General features: G+C 40.0%; 1 protein-coding gene across 1 annotated transcript in view; it reads left to right on the plus strand.

The window, feature by feature from the left end:
• The first annotated feature begins 8,243 nt into the window (after positions 1 to 8,243).
• The window catches only part of tmtops2b (teleost multiple tissue opsin 2b), a 42,560-nt gene continuing 35,768 nt past the window's right edge, over positions 8,244 to 15,035 (plus strand). The window contains exon 1 of the mRNA XM_084724755.1: positions 8,244 to 9,019. Coding sequence (XP_084580881.1) covers positions 8,653 to 9,019 — 367 coding nt within the window. The 5' untranslated portion in view covers positions 8,244 to 8,652. The remainder of the gene's footprint in view (positions 9,020 to 15,035) is intronic.

The following is a 15,035-nucleotide window of genomic DNA, read 5'->3' on the forward strand; positions in this document are numbered from 1 at the left end:
CCCAGAATCTAGACATAGTATCTCTGCCCGTGCTAGTTTCCATTAATATCAATTTTTCTTGGGTGTATATGTGTATGTATATATAAATAACTGTGTGTATTGCTTTGTTTGTTTTATATTTTACCAAGATACAAGATAGATTATTCTACAAACAGGTTGTACAGTGAGATTTAGATGTAGTTCCCTCTTTGCTGCTAATTATATGGTAGACTAGTTGAAGGGATAACAATAAACAAACTATTTTACATGGTGGAGTGCTGAGGATGAATTAAGCAGCCTCACAGCCTGAGGCAAGAAGCTTCTCTTCAGTCTGGTGGCAGCAGATATCTTAGTATCTCTTGCCAGTCGGCAGCACAGTGAACATGCTGTGGTTGAAGCGGGTGTTGCTTTTTAGTATCCTCTGGGCTCTGCACAGGCACCTCACCTCCCTGATATCACCGATGCTCAGTCCAATTCTATTCTGAACTTAATTATCTGCATCTACAGTATATTGTAGCATGAAGTGACAACAACTCTCATTTCGCTGTGCAACCCTGTGTTGTACATTGACAATAAATGACCTTGACACCTTGATACAACTGTCTGCCATCTGCCCAGGTCTGTGGAGAGAACACTTCTTCATAGTGCCAGACACCACTGAAAGTGAGAGCTTGTCCACTCAAGTTGGTTACGATGACAAACTGCAGCCACCTCAACATCCTGATGAGAAAGAGGAATATGCAGATGTTAACAGTTTCTGATGGTTTAAGCAGAGATTCTCTGTGCAAACCAGCTGTTGTATCAGTGGTCCAGGTGGCTGCTGTCAGATGATTTTGCAGGTGAGGAAGCTGGATGTGGAGGTCCTGGGCTGGCGTGGTTACACCTGGTCTGATGTTGGGAGGCTGGTTTTATGTACTGCCAAATTCAGAAATGACATCGGAGACTTATGTAATGAATTGAACATTCAGTTCACAGGAAACAGTAGGCTTGTAACATCTGTGGCATTGTGTTGTGTGATAAAACTGCACCTTTCAGACTGGCTTTTTTATTGTGACCAGTCCCATGCACACCTGTGCAATAATAATAACCTGTCAGGTGGATGGATTATCTTGACAAAAGTGAAGTGCTCACTAACATGATTTTTTAACAGATTTTGTGAACAAATTTGAGAGAAACAAAACTTTTGTATGAACAGAAGAAATCTTACAAGTTTTATTTCAAATCATGAAAAATGGAAGCGAAGACAAAAGTGTTGGGTTTATATTTTTTTTGCATGTATAACAAAACCCTGCTGGGGAGAAGTACACAGTCGATGCTTAATGACTAGCAATAAAACATCCTTTGATGTTCAGGTGCTGTGCAGACTGTCTGGTTTGAGTCATGAAATCTGAAATATTTTCATCTTTCTGAACAGAGACAGCTTTGTGCTTGGAATCATCATGGACATTGTACTCTATGTCCACCTCATTCATTCGCCTTTTGACCTCTTTTTTCAACCATTTTACGAGTAAACTATGTGCCCCAACCAGAGTGAGCAGATATGATTTTGATTTAGACATTTACTATCTCTCCTTGAGGTTCAAACTGTGGAAGAGAGGTGAAAAGAAAATGCAGAAAAGATTACTTTAAATTGATTGTAGAATATCAAAGTGAGGCAGATAATGATCTGCTTTATCGTTAAGCTCTACTAGACGTCATCAGCAGCTTGAATGTTTGGACTTTAGGACTGTTGCATTATAAAAACCACCCAACAGTGATAACAAAGAACAACAAAATTATGATATTCCTTCAATGTGTAAGTACAGAGACTTAGCAGCCTTCTATCTACTGCTCATTTGCTGCTATGTCACAGTATATGTATTTTATAAGTTAAAGTAAAAACAAGAGCCTCTAAATACAGTAATAACATTCATCTTGATTTTTTCTACAAACTGTCACTGACTACAGAAAGGAGCTAAGCATCATTATTATCATAATTTATCTAAATGCCTCAGGCTCTGTGATTGCAGCAGGCTAGGTTTCGCCGCTGTGCTATTGGGTTGTGCTTAGCTTGCACTTTTCATTGCAACATATTTAAATTGCACATTTAACGCCTTCAAAATGCAATCAGAAGATGCTGGCTGTGAAGGAAAGTGGTGCTCTCCAGCTTTGAATTGCCTTACATCTTTGCTTTGAATTATTTTCTTCTAAAAGGAAATGGAGTAAGAAAACATGTTTCATTCCAAGTTGAAGTTATGAGGAAACTGGGCTTTTCTGGAAGCAGAGTTATCAGCAGCCTGCACATTTTCAACATGATTTCTTTGATAAACATCAGGTTACGACAACATTCACTGCACAGAGCTTTGGTGAGTGTAAAAGTGTACAAGTGCAACTGGTCCTCTTTTTGAGAAGAGTGAAGGGACGTATGAATGAGCGACTGAAATGTCTGAGTGGAGTGACATTTGATTATGAATGGATCAATATTAATATGAGACTGTGAAGTCTGTCACTTAAAGGATTTATAAAGGACCAGTGTGTAGGATTTAGTGGCGTTGAATGGTGAACCTGCAGAATGAAAATACATCACTTCATTTTCTCCTTCCCAGTGCATATAAACTATGGTGTCCACAAAACTCACATGTCCATTCTGTCCTAATGTAGAAACATGGTAGTGTAACATGAAGCAAAGTGCATCCCCTGTAGATATGCAAAGCAGCAGGTGAGATTTTTTTAGCATGTCTGAAACCTTAGTATGAAGTTAATAGGACGTGAGGTGCATACTGTTTCTGAAAATATTCAGAAATATTACAGTATATAAGTACTGGACACTATGCTGGCATAAATTTACAGCAATGCAATGCAGTAGTAGTGACAACAGCAACAACAACAGCAACCGCCAGACAGCGATCAAGGCAGCGCTGTGTAATGTCAGTAATGCTTCAATTAACTATTTGAAGAGGTTAATTTCTTTTCCTTAACAGAAGGAGGGAGAAATCTATTCTGGAGGGACATGACCATCTGTGGATAATTTTAAGACAATGTTTCAAGGGGAAAGTTCGCTTTTCTCAAGAAAAAAAAATCAACAGAGCAGTACCTACAACTACCAGCAATGTATCATAAAGCATGAAAGTGGCATGAGTTACGTCCCTGAGTGAATAGCAATGGCTGTAAAAAGATGATATGGGTTTTTAGATTGGAAAATCTTTTTTTGATTATTTCTTAGTTGAGTCTATCTGGTCATTAAGTGCATACATGTTTTTTGTACATGTGATCAGAATAACCTGCACCACCAGTGTTTTTGTGAAAAACGATCAAATGAGTAACCTTATGTGACTCATGATTGAAAATAGTAAGTTACAAGGTTGACAAGGAGGTTTATCAAACACTTGTTATCATTGGGTTCAAAACAACTTAAATTTCAATAATAGGTGCTTTTATCCTGTGTAAATCTCACATTTAGCATTGCAAATTAATGTTAATTAAAAAATCAGCTTTGTCTACCAATTAAGGCATGATAAATATGTGAAATCAAAATTTCTGATTTTGTCATGTGTAGCCACATGTCAACATACTTTCCACAACAAAATCTGTACATCCACTTCTATCAGAAAAAAAAATCTGTGGGGCTTTTCCTTGGTCATTAATGGGTGAAACAATTTTCAATATAATAACCTTCCAGAACTGTAGAATCCAGTCCCATAGTATTACAGTGTTTTGGCTTCTGATAAGCCTCTAAACGAATAAATGTATGACTCAAACTGGGCGTCCTCTCTCATTAATTGAAGCCTCCCGTGCCCACACCAACACAGTCCCTTGTGTGTGTGTGTGGTTTTTTTTTTTCTTTTAGCGCTATTTCCAGTCTAGCTGCCTACTCATCCATCAAAGACAGTTCTTTGGAGACATTTTTAGTCTGCACTGTCCACTGAAGGGGACAATGCATGAACACTCTTATGTATTAAGTGAGTCATATTTAAATGTTAGTTGTTGTAAGTTCACACATATAAGGAATTCTGGCTTTCAGTGCACACAATGCAAATAATTAATAAGGAAAATGACAATATATAGTAGTTACACAAGTGGTTGCACAAATGATTGACAAATCTGCTGTGAAAGGGATCTGTTAAGCTTTAATTTCACTACCAACCTTTAAAAATATACACCCGTATATAGTGTATTCCACTGTTTAAACTATTTATTCTCAATCTGCCTCTGTTTTAATACCAACAGTATTTACCTCAACTGCTGCCTTTATTGTACTTGCTGCATTGCACTGAAATAAGTGCAAGGACAAACCTATCATTAATGTTATTATTTTTATCATTATCATTTAATTATTCCAAATACAGAAATAAAACTGATCATATACTGAGAAAATCAAAAGACAATAGCAATATAAAATGAGAAATCTTTAACATATTTACTGTAATAAATCATATCACAATACTGTATGTCGTCAAAGATCGATTCAACATGTTAACTTGAAATACTTGCTTCTCTGACAACAACGCTGCAGCCACATTGTTACTCTTTGAAATTTATATTCAGGGCCGGAATAACTGTTTTTGTTTGCAAGATTCACGTTAATTAGAGTTTAAATTAATGCTGGATATTCACAGATTGAGTGAGTGTCTGTTTATGAGTCATAAGAAATCATTAATGATCTCAGAGAAGCTGGAGATGTTTATACCTATTAAATACAAAAAAACCAACAACCTATTTAATGCACAGTCTATGGCTCCAATTTGCTATTTGAACTCTATAACATGTAGAGGTGTAATGGTAAATAAGGTGTTGTTTACTCACCATTTCCCCTCTTATTGATGCAGTTGATCTGAAAACAGATGAGTAAATCATCATCCCAATTTCAAAGAGGTAATAAACTGAGTTCACTAGGATTTACCCTGATGACACCCCTGGTTTATTGTAAACAGAAAATTCAGCTTTCGATATAGATTGTTGAGTCTCATTCCCTGGACGTCAAATTCTGATGTTTTTGGTTGGTAAAGTGTCCTGAGCATGGCTGGATATTCAGAGAATAAGAAGATACAGGAGGACAGCGGGTCCCTGTGGACAGATGCTGCCACAAACTTCTGGTGGGTTGTTGACAATAATTGAGACAGATTATTTTTGTATGAGTCTATTTTTGGTTTTCTGGGAAAATCCTGCATAGTTTGCTATTAATTGCAATGTTCAATGGGCTCCTTTTACAAGCCCTCAGGGGTAATCCCACCCATGCATTTTTTATGTTACTGTATATTTCTTCTTTTATTTTTTTATATGCACAAGTTCCACATCTGCATTTCTGTCTGTGATGAGTCAAATGATCTGGGGATCATGCTGATGAAGTAAACATATCAGCCAAATATAAAACTTTTTCACTGTCAGTAGAGTGAGAGACATTTGTATTTTGTGTGTTCAAACACTGGCAGTTTGGATTAAGAATAACTTGCATTATTCATTTTCACAGCATAAAATTCAAAACAATTGTAAATAGAACCATGCAGTTCCTGTTTTTCAGTCAGCTTGCCATTTACTAGGTACTATTTTAAAGATACTGTAAAGCAACAATAATTGTGTGTCCTGAGTTTGTTACACCACAGAAACATGTATTATTAATCGCCCAGCCAAATTTAAATAGTTAAAAATAGCTATGTATAGAAAATTAGGTCTCAAAATCATTCAAAAAAGATCAGTTCTCTGTTCTGAAATGCTGGGGGTGTGTCCACTCTGCTGTCTCAGTGTCAAACACCACTGCTACCTGAAAATGACCTGAAACATGTATACTTGTCTAACAGCTTCACTGGACACCAGAGGACAGTAACAGGATGTTTTTTTTTTTTTCTCTCCCCCCCCCCCCCCCCAGTCCATGTCAGGTTGTTGGATCTGAAGTGAACTGCTGTGCTTATTAGGATTGAGAGTTTTCAAAGTACGTTCATAACTAACTGTTAGGGAAGGTAAGGGGAAAGGGAGATGGAGGTAGTGTTATTCATATGTTGGTTTGTGGGGCTTATATAGTGTTGGGAATCCGTGGCGCCATCACATCACTGAGCCATGTTTGAGATCCACCGAAAAAAATCCTGAACACAGAAAGTGTTAACAGTTTACTGGTCTAACTGGACCAGTTAGTCTGGACTAACTCAGTTCAGTACTACATAGTTCTCAGTCTTTAACGTGTCTTCTGCAACTGCATTCCAACATGTGTACTATAATGGGTGTATTTAGGACCCAAAAGCAGCACACTAGGAAACTGGGATAGCTGGTAATGAAATTTAATGAAGCACACAAGCAGAACAGGAACTCAAGCAGACGAGGAAACACAGGAAACAGTTTGTTCTTCAGGCTCGGGGCCCACACAAAGTCTCGGGGTTTCAGACTCAGGGATTGGGTCGAGCTGAGCCTGAACGCGGAACTGAAGGGGAGGACGTGAACCCTCGGACCCATACCATTCCGTATCACAGCAGGCAGGAGTGACAGAGAGGGGCTTGCAGGAGACAAGGTCGACAAGGCAAGGAGTCCAGAACCAGAAGTGCAGGCCGATGATGCAGCAGAGCAGACTGGGAATGAGCAGCAGGGAAGTTAGAATCAGGTGGAGAAATAATGACAGGCGGACTCACCAAGCAGCCACAGGGACAGGCAGGCAAAACAAGGAACGTAGAGACAGAACTCACGGTCAGGAACAGAAGGCTTTGGTGAATATCCAGGAACCAGGCAAGGCAGGAGAGTCAGGCGGGCAGGGTAGGCAAACAGGAAAACAATCCAGGAAAAAGGGCTGAGAGTCTTTCAGGGAATTACTGAAGAACAGTCTGGCAAGGAGTGAGCGTGCTGGAGAGGCTTTATACTGGGCTGATTGGGGATGAGCTGCAGCTGAGCTTGCAGGTGGGTAGAGTTGGGCTGATGAGGTGGGAGTGGCTGGCAGGTAGAGTGGAGCAGAGGCAGGAAGAGTGGAAAATAACTGAGGCATAGGGGCAGGAGGGAAACTGGGAGAAAGGGGAACAGGTCAAGGGAAACTGGGCCTGCAGAACTGTGACATATACTGTGTTTAGAAGAAAAACTCCATTTGTCCTTCATATGGACTTCATGTATGTTCTTCAGCTTCCAAAACCGAGGCATGACCGGAAACAATATGTAGGATTAAGGATTGTCGAATTAACTCAATGGTATACCTCATATGCCTGACAGGATGTGATCAGGTTTTATTCATGGTGCATCACATTCACATATTTTGAGATCACTGCTGCTATTTGTTTTATTTTTTGTTTTCTGGTTGTTTTTTGTATTTGATATTTATTGCTTAAAAATGTAAATTATTGTCTCTTTTTTGTTTGCTGCTTGTTCTACCATCATTGTATGTGTTTTTCAATCCTTGTGCTTTGTTTTAAAGGGACATTATTACATGATTATTACAGACTTAATCTTACCTCTCTGTTTCTTACGAAGTGCTGCCAGTGACATGTACACATTTCCTGTCCTTAAAAATCCAATCAATAGACTTTAAAAAACAATTGTCTAATAAATAATACACAATATGGTGGCTGTAGCCACCGCTCAGTAAGACACATACCACTATGACAGATACTTTGATGGTTTTTCTTGTGTGGGTAATTAAATGTGCAACTAATTTTACTTATTTTATTTTTATACACACACAATAGCTTATGCCTGTAAGCAAATAAAGTGTACTACCAAGCCAGGACTTTCATCATTTTAGGGCCAAGACCACATGTCCTTTAGTGTTGTCAATTCTTTGAGGACATCCAGGCCAAATGCCAGTGCAAAAAGGCCATCAAAAAAAACAAAGAATGATTTTACGTCCATAGAAATTATTAATATACCTTAAAGGGATAGTTCACCCAAAAATGAAAATTCAGTCATCACTTTTTACGTCTGAAAACTGGTCACCATTCACAAATGATACCCAACCATAAAAACCAAGGCAGAAGAGAAAACAAAATCAGTTGGGGCAGCGCTGGCAGGGCGTCAAGGCCACTGTGGCAGTGACGGAGCATGGCCCTGGTTATACCTTCCCAGGTCTCCCCTGTTCAGTTTAGATTACATAATTAGTAATTCAAGAGATTGTATTACTATTTTTTTCATGTAATGTAATCAAGTAATGTAATTTGTATTCAGCAACTAACTACATTTAAAAAAAAATCTGACCCAACCCTGCACACACACACACACACACACCTCCCCCGTGGCCCCTGTCAAACCAACGTCTCATGACGTAAGAGTCCCCTTTAAAAGATGCTGGATGCAGAGCAGAGCGCACTTTACACAACCCTGTTCACCCACCGGGAGTCTCGACTGTGAGTGAGCGCGGATTACAATTCATCTTCAACATGCTGACTGGGAGAAGATGACAGACTTCACAAACACGAAACAACAGTTAACATAAGATGTAAACTGTGATGAATAGTGACAGTTTTTGTCAAAATATTAAGGCATCAAAATCTCTCGTGCGCACTGAAACTTGCTGGTAACAAGTGGTCCTTTATGTAGCCTTTTATTGTATTTTCAGCCTCTGTGTCAGTTTTCCAGCCCTCATCATCACTGGAGGAATGTGCGTTTTGAAAACCTGAAGCGGACTCATGTCCCAGAGGACAACCAGCATGGAGAAAGAGAGCAGGAAGCCGCTTTCCAGAAACTTTCCAACGACCGACACGGCTCCAAAGTGAAGACGGCGAGCTCCGATGAATGGACAGCAGGATGTTTTCTGGTCAGGCTGGTCTGAATTACAGCTTCAACCTGAGCGATGACCAGGAGCTGGTGGACGCGCCGGCGGGCAGCGGAAAGCTCTCCCCGACCGGCTTCGTCGTGCTGTCCGTGGTGCTGGGCTTCATCATGACTTTTGGCTTCCTCAACAACTTCGTCGTGCTACTTCTGTTCTGTAAATTCAAGAAGCTGCGGACGCCGGTGAACATGATGCTGCTGAACATCAGTGTGAGCGACATGCTGGTGTGTTTGTTCGGCACAACGCTCAGTTTCGCCTCCAGTATCCGCGGACGGTGGCTGCTCGGACGCAGCGGCTGCAGCTGGTACGGCTTCATCAACTCCTGCTTTGGTGAGTTCATTATATATTTATTATACTGAGCGAAAAAACTGTTTCAGTTGGCATGTGGAGAAATTAACTGTATGGTATTCCCCCAATAAATAACAAATGAACAAGAGTTTTGATGAATGATTGAATTTTAGCTGTTTTTAAAGGCTTGTTATGTATACTTTTCCTAAGAAATAATGTAGTCATGTAAATATAATTCTGTAAATCATCACTTATGACCCGCTAGAAGTGTGTGTTGGTGTTTGTATCTGCAGGGACACTGTCTTCTGTCTGTATTATCTTGTCTTCTCATTATTTTGCTGGGACTACTGACTGACTCATTTTAATGCTCAAACGTAATTAGGTTATTTTTGGGCATTATATTTTAAGACACTCTATTAATAAAATAGAAAGACTGGAAATGGCTGCTGTTTTCAACATTGCCCAGAATGTATACAAGCTGAGATATCAAAAGAATTATTGTTTACATTTGGAGTGGTATTTTACAATTGAAAAATCAAGTTGTCAGTGGTCTCTGGTGGACAAACTATGTAACTGGTACATCGTTCCTATGTTATCTTATATCATCCTAGTTTGGCATTTCTGTAATACAATTTCTTGTTAATGGACAACATATACACAATACACATACTTCTGATCTGCAATAATATTGTCCTGACTGATTCATCAGTCTAGCTCCACTTTGTATTCTGACCTTTTCCAGCTAAATGCAAAATTCTCCACAGAACAGCAATTATGTAGTCAGATATGTGCACTACTTTAGTAAAAGATAGTATACAAAAAGATACCCCCCCCCCCCCAAAAAAAAAAAAAAAAAAAATGTATAGACTCATATGAACATTAACATGAACATGCTTGTATTTCTAATTATTTAAATGTGCTCTGGATGTTTTTGCCAATCCAAAATGTCACTATCTGATGTGCCAGGAACTAGACACAACATCAAACTATCTTTCTGGTGCATTTACAAACACCTTAGACACATGGTGCTGATTCTTCTGTATCAACGATACAGTTGCTAAATTCAAAGACCAAAGATGTTCTTTGTTTTTATTATAGTGGACAAATCCCAGAGTAATTATCTTTCTTAGTATTGCCTGGGAGACCAAAGGTTGGAATATTAAGATATACATTATATTCCCGTGTGCCATTGTTGTAAACTACTGAAAACACACCTGAGAAAGAGAGGGACTAACAGATATTTGTTTTTGTCCTTTCACAGGATTCCTTTAGAATAAGAAATATGTTAAATAATATAAAATAGCCTGAACATTAAACCAAACATTTGTACATGCATTTGCATTTTCAAGTTTGAGCCCTGCTGGCCAGGTCTTCAGTTGGATAGCAGTTCTTTCTGGATTTGCACTCGTCTATGTACAGTGTGTAGTTTTGGGTTTTGTACTACAAACTGTGATTGGAAGCTTTACCATCTTAATCCACTGTTACAAACATGCTTCATGTCCTTTGAGCTGCTCTGACAAATCGAGCCACTGAATTGACCATCCTGGCAAATGCATACATTGTACTGGGTACTCCACTCGACTCACATGCTTGTTGTACAAGCTTCTACAAAACCTGCTTATTTCTGGTCTTCCCATACAGACTCAGATACATACTCAGTAATACAAGTAGTTGATAAAGTACTCAACCCCAGTAGTGAGTGAAAGTTGCTCAGTCGAAATTTTACTTGAGTTAAAGTACTAGAGTACTTGCTTTTAAAAATACTTAAGTATTCAAAAGTACAAATTACAAAGTACATTTTCTAATATCAATACACTGCTGTATATTGTTTTCACAGTGCATTTTACAGAACCTTGCAACTCTCTGAAACCACCTGATACCTACCTGCAATTATTTCTCTTGTTCTAATTATAATACCATCTTGAGATTTCATTTTGTCTTTCTCCTGCCGTCACCATTACTGAGTTTAGTTTGAATGAGAGAGGGAGAGCTTGCTTGTTCTTGTTGTTACAGAGCACACCTGGATGACATATTTCTGCTTTTACATCAATCCCAGTTGAGAGCGGGTACTGTGATTGGTTTCCTTCTGTGAGGAACACAGCATGTGGCCAATTGCATTTTAGAAAAGAAAAAACAGCAGGAGCTGACTTTAAAGCTCTGCTTAGCCTAAAAGTAATGTAATGACAACCTTCCTGGAAATGTAGTGGAGTCAAAAGTACAGTATTTGTCTTTGAAATGTAGTGGAGTGAAAGTCATACGTTTCCAAAAAAAACCAACAAATATTCAAGTAAAATATACACACTCAAAAAATGTACTTAAGTACAGTACTCAAGTAAATGTACTGTCCACCACTGAGTAATACTACTGAGACCATATACAGTACTGGACACTCACACTTGATTCCACTCCCAAAAATATTACACCAAACACTGCAGATAGTTCTGTCGTACATGCTCCGCCCTCTAAGGGGTTTGCTGTTGGTCTACCCTTACGAAGCCTTATCTCATCACCTGAGAAAAAAGTCTTTGCACGCTATAAAGCCCCAGCGCCTGCATTGCTCTTCTCATTTCTTTACTCAGCCACCTTAAGAATGGATTATCCTGCGATCCACTTAAAACAACTTCATCCTATCTATTAGTAAGTCTCCCATCTCCTCTGTCTCACCTGTGCTGCTGACTGACTACCACGAGTCCTGTCTCGCACTCCCCTAGGAGGACTTCTTCAAGTCTGCTTGCTCCCTCTGCATGCTTCCCTCCTCAGAGATGATGACGCACCAGCAGCCCAACACTCCCTACTGAATGAGCTTTCTGGCCTGTCCAAAGTCCTTGCCTAGCCTTGCAGGAGGTGCCGGCCCCAAGATGGAAACCATCTTCGTATATTCGCAGCATGAGCAGACCTCGCTGCTGAATGCTAAGCCCCTGGAAGTGGCTTATGGGTTCTATTGCACTATCGACAGCTAGGAGTGGGACCAGGCAGTGCCCGCCATTGAGGATGAAGTCAGGGTCTGCCTCACCCCCAGTGACACTCAGGCATAGCATCTCCTGAGGTGGGGTGTCACCACAGAGCTTTCACATTGCATTTAGCCCCAGGCTAAGGGAGATGTTAGCTCTAGGCTTTCACACTGGCACAATCCTGGCACAAAGTGGGCTAACCCCAACTTCAGCTAAGGGCTTGCTGGCCCTGCTCCAGAGCAGCAAGTTTGCAGGGTTATCCCCTGAAAAACAACAAAACCCAGGGGTAAAAGCTGCCAGAGTGAAACAGAGCTAAAAGATCAAAGGAGAAATTGCAGGATATTCTAAAATCTTTACATCAGTTGCTGTACCAACAAGACATTTAACCCAGGAAAAGTTTAAGAGCAGTGTGATTGGTACAGGCCTGGGGTAAAAATGTGCGAGTGAAAAATAGCTATCCTAACCTGCCTTCCAGCTCCAAATTACACATTGCAACTCTGCTGGCAGCCCCTCCCATTCTGAGGCACAATTCACAACTCAGACCTCTCATCCCTGCTGAGAGGGGGCCTTGTAAGACCATGAGACCCATACTGGACTTGTGTGTTTTAAACTCCCACATTTCGTAGAGGCCCTTTTGACTGCTGATGGTCAGACAACTTCTGTTGGCTCTGCACAGGATGATGATATCCATCCTGACCTGTTAACCGAAGGCCTGCCAGGATGGCACGGTCCCTCTGTCCCTCAGGGTGGACAGTCAGAGGGAAAGACGCTCTGCTCGAGGAGTGGATGTCAGTTACCCCTCTACATGGCACAGTGGTGGTTTGCAGACTGGTGCAAGGCCAGAGATCTCAGTCCACGTTTTCTGCCCTTTACAGGGTATTCTGGATTTTCCGCAGGGTCTATTTAATAGCAACCGTGGCTGTCTTATGGCTGGCTGCAACAGTCTGGACCACAACATGGGCAATAGCCATCAACTGGTGAAGTGCTTCCTGTGAGGGCCTGCAGTCTGAGCCCCCCTACTTGATAATTCTTCAGTGGGACCTCCAAACAGTGCTGATCGCACTTGCAGGTTCACCTTTTGTGCCTCTGGATCAGCCCAACCTGGAGTTTCTGTCACTTAACACAGCGCTCCTTGTAGTCTTGGCATGGTGGGTTCTACAAGGGTGCTACCCCCTGATTGGGCAGTGAGTGCAAATAAGTTTTGTAACAATAAGTGAGTAACAAAGTTAGAGGGCACATATACTCATAGAGCTGGAGTTACAACCAGGTAACTACTATTTGTCATTTTGGTTTTTGTTGTTTGTGGATAAATGCTGATAGATAATCTGCCCAATTCACAGTGCTTGTTAATTTATTTTTCACTTTTTTCACTGCCTCTGACTCTGTATTTTCATATCGTCTGACAGTAATGTGTTTTCTTCTCAATGTACATTTGTTTTGTGAAGTTTTGCTTCTGTTTATCCACCTGCTGTGCTCTGCTATGCCTCATGGATAAAAAGAGGAATTTTGATAAAAAGGAATTTCCATTTTATTGAAAAAGGGATAATATACTTCATACTGTGTTTTTAAAATCAGCGGGTGTTTACTTTGGCTTTGTTCCCCTTTGGGCTCCTGTACTGTGGCGATAGATTTTGCCGTTATACAGGAATAGACTCAGCATGGTACTGAATGCTGATAGTGTTCATGTCACTGACAGCTGCTATTCAGTGATTCAGTTACAGGCACCAGCAGCCAGCAGCCATATACAACGCTTACTTCATGACACCTGTGGATGTTGTCCTTGCAGGATTTGGCAAGAAACTGGACACTGATGAGGCATTGATTTCAGAAATACCCTCAGGTATACAACTCTAGAATAACAAAGCGGTCTGAATTGAATTGGTGATATAATGTAGAGAGCATTCATCTCTTAACCTTTGTTAGACAAACACTGGTAGGTAGGAGCATAGGGGAAAATAAGTAATATTGTAGACCATTATTATGAACACACTGTATACAGATAATCTCGCTTTGAAATTCTAAGAAATACCTTATTCATTGTGTCTCCACATGTATTGCATCCACAGCACATTCACAGTGGCCAGTACATCATGTTCTCCCCCAGTGGTGTTGTTGTTAAAAGAACATTACATCGTCTGTTTCACATCACCGTTGGTGCATGGCAACGCTTTCTTAAGTGCTCTGGTTAAACTGCACACAGCCATATTAATGCCTGACTTAGATTATTCATTTCATCTATACATCTCCACCCTGTTGTCTTTCCCTCAGATGAGATAGTGGAGCAGCCTCTTCTGTACGTCACTGCAGGAGCACAAACTCTCACATCATCATGTAATATCATGATTGATCACATGTTCTTCTTAGCCTGCCTGAGGCTAGGATCAAAGATCAAGGATCAAATTTTAAAAAGGCTCATAAAGGATGACATTCATATTGCAGAGAACAGTGAAGGTATAGAAAGCCCCCCTGGGTTTTTATTTATTATGTTTTCAATTTCATAGCATATAACAGTCAACCCGCTCCTCACTACACCACCTCACTCTGGTCATTTTAATAGCTATAAATCAAAGTGTAAACAAACATAATATCAATAGCAAAAATAACATTGTACCACTATGGGAGTTAAAGGCAGTGTAAATTCAAGTCAGTTCAATTTCTTTGTATTCATATAGAGCAGGTCCAGACCATAAACCCAAATCCAATAAATAAGTAAATAAAGACATAATGAAGAGTTCAAAAGGAGCTCTGTGTACTAGTGGGTGTACCAGGAGCTATTATACTATTATACTATTATATTACTCTTAAATCATGAGGAATACATTAAACTGTGCAATGTGTCAAAAGGTTTTCTTTTCCAATTAAATGGCTGAGGATTGGATGGAAACTTTCCATATTGATGTTTTCAAAGGTTAATATATGGTTCATCAACATCCAGATTCAATTCATATTAATTCCACTCAGACAAACTAATTCCATGATTAATTCTGCCTGTCAATGGTGATGATTATCATCATCATTATCTGTGTTAACCCGATACATTAAAACATCCCCCAGGATTCTATATTTTCTGTGTCTCACTGAGACAAGAGCCCTGTTTTTTGGTCTTT

This window comes from Lutjanus erythropterus, chromosome 8, assembly GCF_056507025.1.
Source record: "Lutjanus erythropterus isolate fLutEry1 chromosome 8, fLutEry1.hap2, whole genome shotgun sequence".
Taxonomy (NCBI): Eukaryota; Metazoa; Chordata; class Actinopteri; order Lutjaniformes; family Lutjanidae; genus Lutjanus; species Lutjanus erythropterus.